At 50.7% G+C, this 9,799-nt stretch overlaps 1 protein-coding gene across 1 annotated transcript in view; it reads left to right on the forward strand.

Annotated features, from left to right (window-relative positions):
- GABRR2 (gamma-aminobutyric acid type A receptor rho2 subunit) overlaps positions 1 to 1,722 on the forward strand; it is a 62,430-nt gene extending 60,708 nt beyond the window's left edge. Inside the window, exon 9 of the mRNA XM_008051328.1 lies at positions 1,258 to 1,722. Within this exon, the coding sequence (XP_008049519.1) occupies positions 1,258 to 1,572 (315 nt within the window). The 3' untranslated portion in view covers positions 1,573 to 1,722. The remainder of the gene's footprint in view (positions 1 to 1,257) is intronic.
- Positions 1,723 to 9,799: the final 8,077 nt, after the last annotated feature.

Raw genomic sequence — 9,799 nt, forward strand, 5'->3', positions numbered from 1 at the left:
GTGGTAGCACGCACCTGTAGTTCCAGCTCCTTGGAAGGCTGAGGCGGAAGGATCGCCGGAACCCAGCAGGTCAGGGCTGGGTGAGAGAGTGAGACTCCAACCCCAAAATAATAATAATAAAATAAAATGACCAGGCTCGGTGGTTCAGCTCGTAATCCCACACTTTGGGAGGCAGAGGCGAGTGGATTGCCTGAGCCCGTGAGTTCAAGACCAGCCTAGGCAACTTGGCGAGACCCCGTCTCTACAATAAATCACAAAAACTAGCCAGGTATGGTAGTGCGTGCCTGTAGTTCTGACTACTTGGAAGGCTGAGGCAGAAGGATTTCCAGAGCCCGGCAGGTCAAGGGTGCGGTGGCCATGAGCGTGTCACTGCACTCCAGCCTGGGTGACAGAGTGAGACTCCCACTCAAAAATAAAATAATAAAATAAAATAAATAAAATAAAATAAATAAAATATTTTAGACGCTGTGACCTGTGACTCTTAAATGGAACTCTCTAGAATCAGGACACTCTTCCACCCAACCATCTTTTGACTCATGCTTAGAGAGGTAGAGTCCTGTACCTGGAATCAGACTACCTTTGTCCAGACAGTCCTGTTGCTGACACCAGCTGCGTGATCTCAGGAGACTTGGGTAGCTCTCTGGATCTCAGTTTTTGCCTCTGCAGTTGACGGTGTTTGGACTAGATCAGTGGTTGTTAATTCCAGCTCCACAGTGGACACATCTGGGCATTTTAAATTAATCAGTAAAGCCTGGGCAGTTTAAAGACGTGTACAGGTGATTTTAATATGAAGCCAGGGTCCACGTGGAGTGGCTCATGCCTGTAATCCCAGCACTTTGGGAGGTTGAGGTGGGAGGATCGCTTGAGCCCAGGAATTCAAGACCAGCAACAGAGCAAGACCTTGTCTCTACAAAGAAATGGAAAAAAAAAATTAGCTCGGTGTGGTGGCATGCATCTGTAGTCCCTGCTACTCAGGAGGCTAAGGCTGGAGGATTGCTTGAGCCTAGGGATTGGAGGCTGCAGTGGTGTATGATCACACCGCTGTATTCCAGCCTGTGTGACAGAGCAAGGTCCTGGGATTACAATAATAATAATAATAATATCCAGCCAGGGCCGCAGATTTTCAGACCAAGTGCCTCTGGGGATCCTTCTAACTCTCTCTCCGTGGGTCCGAGCACAGGCTCAGCTCTGGGACCAGGCCACCCCTCTGCCCATTTCACAAGCCCTCACCGTGGCTTTTGTGTTGACTGCCCGTAGCTCCCGTGCGCCATGTGTGGAATGCTTCACTCAAGGACCTTGATGCTGGACGGAAGCTACAGCGAGTCCGAGGCCAACAGCCTGGCTGGGTACCCGAGAAGCCACATTCTGACGGAAGAAGAAAGGCAGGACAAGATCGTGGTCCACCTGGCCCTGAGCCAAGAATCCAACGCCTCCAGGAGGAAGGGGCTTCTGAAGGGCCAGATGGGCCGTCGCATCTTCCAGAACACCCATGCCATCGACAAGTACTCCAGGCTGATATTCCCCGCCTCCTATATCTTTTTCAACTTAATTTATTGGTCCGTGTTTTCCTAGGAGTGCCAAGGCCGGTGCCTAGACAAAGGCGTACACGTGGACGGGACCTCACCGGGCGTCGACAGAGGGACCTGGCGACCACACGCCCTCACCAGCCAGAGCAGCAGCTCTTGGACCACCACGAGCAGCAGCTCCTCTCTCAGAGGCGCCGGGAGCCCTCCTTCTATCCTTACCCCGCACCCCATGGGTTTGCTCCTTGTTCATGCCACGTCCTGTGTCACATTTCACGTCTCTCTGGGACCGTCTTCTTTCATTCTTGTGTGTGAACTAGTTCACAAGAACTCCCCTCCTACGAGCCAGGTGTGGTGGCTCACACCTGTAATCTCAGCACTTTGGGAGGCTAAAGTGGGAGGATCGCTTGAGGCCAGGAGTTCCAGACCAGCCTGGGCAACATAGAAAGACCTCATCTCTCCAAAGGAAAAAAAAAACTCTTCTCCTGGAAACAAGGACTCAAATGCCTCTCAGATGTTCTAAGACTCTCATGAAGTCTAGAATTCAATTGTGGAGGGAAAAGAAAAAGATGAAAGCCAAGACTGGGGGTATTCTGGATAGGAGACAGCAGATTAGGAACAAAAAAGCCTGTGAACCCATGCAACTGGATTAAGTGCCTACCTAGGAGGGAAGAACGCTCAGATCCCAGACAGGAAATGACCCGGCCTGTCGGAGTGTGGGAACCAGGCGATTTTTCCGTCTTGGAGGAGATTATTCGTTTATCCATCCGTTCATCCATTCATTGAATACGGAGGTCCCGCTCTTTGCCAGGTACCATGGAGATGAACAGGCTCTCTTTCCGCAGAGAACTTCTCTAAGCTGCGCTCACTCTGCGTGTGGCATAGCACACTTCTGCCCTCCCCCCTCCCGCCACCCTGCTCACCCCTCAGGCCCCTTCTGTTTGCTGGTGCTGTCACCCTTGGGCGCTTAGTGTGGGGGCCGGGAGAGACCAGGGGCAGAACTCTTCATGGCTCCTTTCCCGTGGAGTCCCGCAGAGAGCACTGATTTCCCCCAGCAGTGATGTGTGGCCAGGTGCACGGAGTATTGCCAACCAAGGAAACTCACCCAGGCTCACCGGGGTGTCCAGACCTTTTTACCGGGGTTCAGTCCTGTAGATATGGCTGATCGCCAATATGGTGGACCTTCGTCGTTAGCCCCTTAGAGGCTAACCCGATACCTCGTGGCCCAAGGTGTCCATCATAAACCACACTGTTAGCTTAGACTGTCTTGTGTGGCCCAAGGTCCCCGATAAGCAAAGACCCTTCCTATCAGGCAGGACATTCCGAAAGTGTAGCGGTTACCTCCCCGGAGCCAGGGGCCAACAGGCAAACGCTTCTGGGGACAAGGTTAACCCTTTACTGCCCAGCAACCTTTGTCAGTTTCTTGTTCATGTTCATCGTTGTGTTGCTATTATATATCCAGGCAGCAGCACACATCTTAAAGCATCCCTGTACTAGATATGGGGGAGCCCAAAGAAAGAATAAGGGTAGCCGCAGCTCTCGGAGAGGGAATTCATAGAGGAGGTAACACAGCTATCTACGAGTTTAATAGTGTTCCGCGGGGTTTGGTGGCTCATCTCAGTCATCCCAGCACTTTGGGAGGCTGAGGTGGGACGATCGCTTGAGCCCAGGAGTTCGAGACCAGCCTAGACAACAAAGCCAGACCCCGTCTCTACAAAAAAAAAAAAAAATTGCAGAATGTAGTCAGGCATGGTAGCACACGCCTGTAGTCCCACCTACTCAGGAGGCTGTGGCAGGAGGATCACTTGAGCCCAGGAGGTCGAGGCTGCAGTGAGCTATGATTGCACCACTGCACTCCAGCCTGGGGTGCAGAGGGAGACACTGTCTCTAAAAAACCAAGTCTTTAGTGCCACAATCATGGTTCCATATGTGACAGGAATTCTGAGAAAGGAAAAAAAAATGAGTCCCACCGGGGAGACCGGACCTCGTGGAGAAAGCAACCTCAGAGACGCCCCTGAAGGTCAGGGATTTGGAGCAAAATTTCAAAATGGGGTGGAGTACATTGCTCTATCTGTGCTAGTATGGGAGCGACCAGCCACATGTCTGTTTAAATTAGTTGAAATTAAGTACAATCGAAAATGCAGTTCTCAATCACGCTTCCCGTGTACTGCTCGGTGACCACAGGGGCTGGTAGTTGCCGTATTGGGCAGTGTGGCTCTACAGACAGAAAGCTCAACCGGACCAGGGACCAGCCCGAGCGGGACCAGAGAGAAGGAAGAACCCTTGGCACAGGGCTCTGCATTTGTTTAGAAGCCTCTGACCTCTAGAGACTCTCCTGAGCCTCAGTGCTGCTCAGGGAATGATTATATTTTATCGTCATTAAGCGTCTCATATTACTTTGGTTGTAAGTCTTATATAATTCCACCACTGTACTCCTTCTGACTGCACTGTCTTCCTAAGTTGCGGCTCATATAACATGGTTGCCTGTTCACAACTAACGAATAAAGATGTATTTTTGCTAGTTTCTATATTTAACTGGAGTTAATTCTATAGCAGGCATATTCAGAATCATAGACGGTGTTTTATCAGGTGGGACCATGACACAATGTCACGACCGCATGGCCTTGCTGCAGAATGATCGTCTGATTCTACTCGAGAAAATTAGAAAACCCAAGAAGCTACACTGGAGACAGCAGGAACAGAAAACAGGAAGGAAGGGAAGAGGGAGAACATGGGGTGGTTCCCCCAGGGGCAGGAAGACAGGAGCAAACCCGAGTGCTACCAGGGACGTTTGAACGATCCTTTACTTCACTGAATCTAAGTTATCACGGAGTGGAAGATACACTCATGGTCCTTGCACCTCTAAGAGAAGAAAAAATGCTGGTAACTAAATACTTGCATGCCAGTGATGAGAATACGAATGCCAGTTTCAGTAATACTACATTGTTAAAAAAATGTGTATTATCTGTGTGGTGGCAGATGGAAGAAATGAGTGGGGAAAACTCATTAAGAAGCTTACACTCCAGCCTAGGCAACACAGCGAGACCTGTCTCTACAAAAAAGATTTTAAAATATTAGCTGGGCATGGTGGTGCATGCTTGTAGTCCCAGCCATTCAGGAGGCTGAGGCGGGTGGATCACCTAAGCCCAGCAGGTCGAGGCTGCAGTGAGCTGTGATCGTGCCACTGCACTCCAGCCTGGGTGACAGAGTGAGACTGACACACACACACACACATACACACACACACACACCAGTTGGGAATCGGAATTCAGTATGTCACTCCAGGATCATGTCTCCATCCAACACTCTGTCTTCATTCTCACCCACTGCAGACAAGTTTTCTCCCCCTGGGGTGAGTGGGTAGGTGGGGGGTAGCAGCCACGACCATCTTGAGCGCATAGCCTTCTAGTTCCAAGACCCAATGTCAAGGGTCCTTCCGGTTCACTCCACTTAGCGTAAACCTGGGGAAGGAATTTGGCTGGTCTGGTCTGGCCATGTATGTTGAAGGTGATCAGAGGTCTGTGCAGGGTTAAAAGCTTACCAAGTTAGAGCCCCTCAAAATCACTCTATTCGAGTCAGTCTTTCTATAAACATCTGCAGAAGGGCCATGGATTCGAAAAATGGAAGACTGCTTAGTCTGAGGAAACCAATGAAGGAGAAAAGAACAGTGACGGTGGAGAGAGTTCAGTCACGCGTGAGAGCCGCAGCCCACGTGCTGGTGCTCGCAGAGCCTGGGAAGCCAGAGGTGAGAGGACTGTGTGTAGAGAATGAGGAGCCTGAGTGTGACAGGAAAGTGGAAATGCCAAAGAGAAAGTTGTAAATGGGTTGGGCACGGGGGCTCACGCCTGTAATCCCAGCACTTTGGGAGGCCAAGGCGAGAGGATTGCTTGAACCCAGGAGTTCGGGACTAGCCTGGGCAACATCGTGAGACCTTGTCTATATAAAAAACAAAAATAAGAAAATTAACTGGGTGTGGTGGCACACACCTGTAAGTCCCAGCTACTCAGGAGGCTGAGGCGGAAGGATTGCCAGAGCCCAGAGGTGAGCGGGGGTGAGCTGTGATCAGCTCCAGCCTGGGTGACAGAGTGAGAATCTGACTCAAAAAAAAAAAAAGTTGGGAATGGTGGTATGAGCTTGGGAGGGAGAGAAAGATTTGAAACCACCCCCCTAAGCCAGGCTCGGTGGCTCAGCCTGTCATCTCGCGCCTTTGGGAGGCTGAGGTGAGTGGATTGCCTGAGCCTGCGGGTTCGAGACCTGCCTGGGCAACTTGGCGAGACCTCATCTCTACAATAAATCAAAAATGATCTGGGCGTGGTAGCACACGCCTGTAGTTCCAGCTACTCGGAAGGTTGAGGCGGAAGGATCGCCGGAGCCCAGCAGGTCGAGGCTGCGGTGGCCGGGAGCGGCCACTGCGCTCCAGTCTGGGCGACAGAGTGAGACTCCAAAAAAAAAGCAGGATATAACATTTTATATACCAAATGATCTCATTATCTTAAACATTACACATAGAAATAAGAACAAGGCCGGGAGCGATGGCTCAAGCCTGTAATCCCAGGAAGGGGAAAGATGGCGGACAGACACGGCAAGGTGAGGCTAGGTGGGGCCAGGCACCAGGTGGACAGCCATACTTGCTGAAGAAGAGGGAGCCTTTTCTCAAGCAGAATCACTTACATAGGCAGGAGGAAAAATAGTCAGAGAATTAATGCTATTCATTAAGGAAAGACTTTTATAGATTCTCATACTTTGGGAGTAATTTTTTTTTTAAGACAGGGTCTCACTCTGTTGCCGGGGCTGGAGTACAGTGGCATGATCACAGCTCACCACAGCCTTGACGCCCTGGACTCAGGGAATCCTTCCGCCTCAGTCTCCTGAGTAGCTGGGACTTCAAGTGCAGCCTAGACCTGCTGGGCTCAAGTGATTCTCCTGCCTCAACCTCCCAAGTAGCTGGGACTACAGGCACACACCACCATGCCCAGTTAATTTTTTGATTTTTTTGGAAAGATGAGGTCTTACTTTGTTGCCCAGGCTAGTTTTGAACTCCTGGGCTCAAGCCACCCTCCTGCTTCATCTCCCAAAGTGGCTGGGGTTACAGGTGTGAGCCACTGCACCCAGCCTACTTTTGGAAGATTTAAAAATAACATGGTAGACCAGGCCCAGGGGCTCATGCCTGTAATCTCAGCATTTTGGGAGGCTGAGTCAAGAGGATTGCTTAAACTCGGGAGTTCGAGACCAGCTTAGGCAACATAGAAAGACCTTTTCTTTACAAAAAATCAAAATATTAGCTGGGCATGGTGGTGTGTGTCTGTAGTCCCAGCTACTTGGGAGGCTAAGGGAAGGATCTCTTGAGCCTAACAGGTTGAGGCTGCGGTGAGCCATGATCGTGCCACTGCGCTCTGACCTGGGCAACAGAGTGAGACCCCGACTCAAAAAAATATAAATAAAAAATAAAAATAACCATTACCTGGTGGCACACCCAGCCTGGATGAGGGCTGATTTCTCATTGGTTCCCCAAACTACTACATTGGAATTGAGGCATGGTGTGAGAACAGTGTCAATAACCGGATTATCGGGTCTGTGGACGAGAACCAGGACGTCTGCAGTCTCCAAGACCTGTGCCATGCTCTGTACCCACACACGTGGGAGGCGTGGCCTCAGCCATCATAGGCCATAAGAGAACAGACATTCAAGAGGCCGCATTGGGAAAAGGGCCAAGTCTCGGGTGCATTCTCCATGCCCAGCACCATGCCAAACACGGATGTGTCCTCATGCAGTTCTCACATCAACCCTGCTGTGGTAGAAAGGATGTTCCCTGGCTACACACCCACTGAGCTGGGAGGCCTTCCTTAGCTGTATCAATACATCCAGGTAGGTAGACCTTCCATGAAACAATCTATGTCTCAGTACTTTCAGGGAGAAGATGAGTTATTCGCGTACTTAGATGGACAGAGAAGGGGTTGGAAAGAGTAGAAGGAAAACTCGAACTGGTCTGGGTTGTGCTGAGAGGTGTCTGCACAGTTATTCCCACACCCGGGTGAGAGCTGGAGTCAAACTCCGACATCCAGTTAGCTCCTTGAGGAAGCTGTCTTGGAGAGCCGTGCAGATATTCAGGGTGGCCGGGGCAGAGGCAGGAGGGGTTTATGCCACACTCTGTTAAACGGATGCACGAGCAGAATTCATAGTCCCTGCCCCACCACTGGAGATGTCTCCCCTTTCATTTCATTGCCTAAGAGCAAATGGTTGTGGGAGGCTGAGGTGAGTGGACTGCCTGAGCCCGCAGGTTCGAGACCCACCTGGTCAACTTGGTGAGACCTCATCTCTACAATAAATCAAAAAATTAGCCGGGCGTGGTAGCGCGCGCCTGTAGTTCCAGCTCCTTGGAAGGCTGAGGTGGAAGGATCGCCGGAGCCCAGCAGGTCGAGGCTGCGGTGACCGGGAGCGGCCCCTGCACTCCAGTCTGGGCGACAGAGTGAGACTCCAACTCAAAAAGAACAAAAAAACAAAAAACAAACAAACAAGCAAAAAGAATGGATGGTTGTGGCCTAAGGGATTCCCACAGAACTGGAAGCAGCTGACTCCCACCCCCACCAATCATAAGGCAATGTGGCATGATTCAAATGGCGCCCACAGGAAGGCTCTGTGCCTTGTGTGTGTCAGAGGACAAGGGCACAGGGCTCTTCTCACCCAGAGCTGAATCCTACCCCAGGGGGGTCCTGTGGCCCAACCTGTTCTGTCTCCAGGGCCATCCAGAGTGTCACACCTGCGGTACAAAGACATTCCCCATTAGCAGATTGGATAATGCACTCAGTCCTGACCCTCAGACCTTCAGATGGCATTATGAAATGACATTAGGGTTCGGATTTATTTTAAAAGCTACACGGAAAAAAAAACAAAGCGTGGCTGTAGAAAAGTATGGTTTAATCTAAACTGGCCAGGTTAATGGTGCTGAATATTCTTCTCTGCCTTGTCCATTTAGATCCACACAGCTTTTTTTCCCCTTTCTTTTGTGCTCTGTCACCCAGGCTAGAGCGCAATGACATGATCATAGCTCAGGGCAGCCTCACACTCCTGGCCTCAAGCAAGCTTCACTCCTCAGCCTTCCAAGTGACGCACCCCGCCATGCCGGGCTCATGTTTTAAATTTTTGTTTTGTAAAGATGGGGTCTTGCTATGTTGTCTAGACTGGCCTGGAACTCCAGGGCACAAGTTATCCTCCTGTCTCAGCCCCCCAAAGTGCTGGGATCATAGGCATGAACTGCCTATCTGGACTAGTTTAATATGCATATGAATAACCTGGATAGCTATGTAAAATGCAGATTCTGATTCGGTAGGTTTGAGATGGGAACCAGGATTATGCACCAGGAGATGTCAGTGCTGCTGGTCCTTAAGAGCAAGCCCTAGCCAGGCTCGGTGGCTCAGCCTGTAATCCCGCACCTTAGGAGGCCTAGGTGAGTGGGTGGCCTGAGCCCGCGGGTTCGAGACCCGCCTGGGCAACTTGGCGAGACCTCATCTCTACAACAAATCAAAAATCAGCCGGGCGTGGTAGTGCGTGCCTGTAATTCCGGCTACTTGAAGGGCTGAGGCGGAAGGATCGCCGGAGCCCAGCGGGTGGAGGCTGCGGTGGCCGGGAGCGGCCGCTGCGCTCCAGTCTGGGCGACGGAGTGAGACTCCGACTAAAAAAAAACCAAAAAAAGAGCAAAGCCCTAGAGACCCTTGCTCATAATTTGCAGTTGAGCTCAGATGTCATCACTGCTCTATGACTTTTCCTGACAGTCTCTTCCCTTCCAAAGAATAATTTATTATGACCTCATCTGTGTTCCCAAAGCATGTTGTGCATGGAGATACACCCTTTTTTCCCTTCTTTTTTTAGAAGCAGGGTCTCACGTTGCCCAGGCTGGTCTGGAATTCCTGGGCTCAAGCAATCCTCCGGCCTTGGCCTCCTGCTTAGCGGGGACTACAGATGATGTGGCAGAAAGCGGGGGTTGGCAGCAGCTCGAGTTATCTCCCTTTGAAAGGCAAGCTGCAAGCTTTAAAGACCCGCCAGGCGCCAGGCAGGTTTTGTTTGAAAGGGCCAAATGGCCGAGACTGATGGCTCTCATGGCAATGCAAAAGAGTAACTAATTCACAGACTTATCCAAAACCCCTCTTTTGGAGTTGACGGTTTACAACCCTGCAGTTCCTGAAAACCATTTGTTCTTTGAAAAATCTAATTGTGCTGAGTACAACCTTGCAGAATTCCAAAGGAAATATGCAATCATTCAACACGGCCCCCTCCCTTAC

The sequence above is a fragment of the Carlito syrichta genome, unplaced genomic scaffold (assembly GCF_000164805.1).
Source record: "Carlito syrichta isolate Samal-C Ts95f unplaced genomic scaffold, Tarsius_syrichta-2.0.1 Scaffold169693, whole genome shotgun sequence".
Lineage (NCBI taxonomy): Eukaryota > Metazoa > Chordata > Mammalia > Primates > Tarsiidae > Carlito > Carlito syrichta.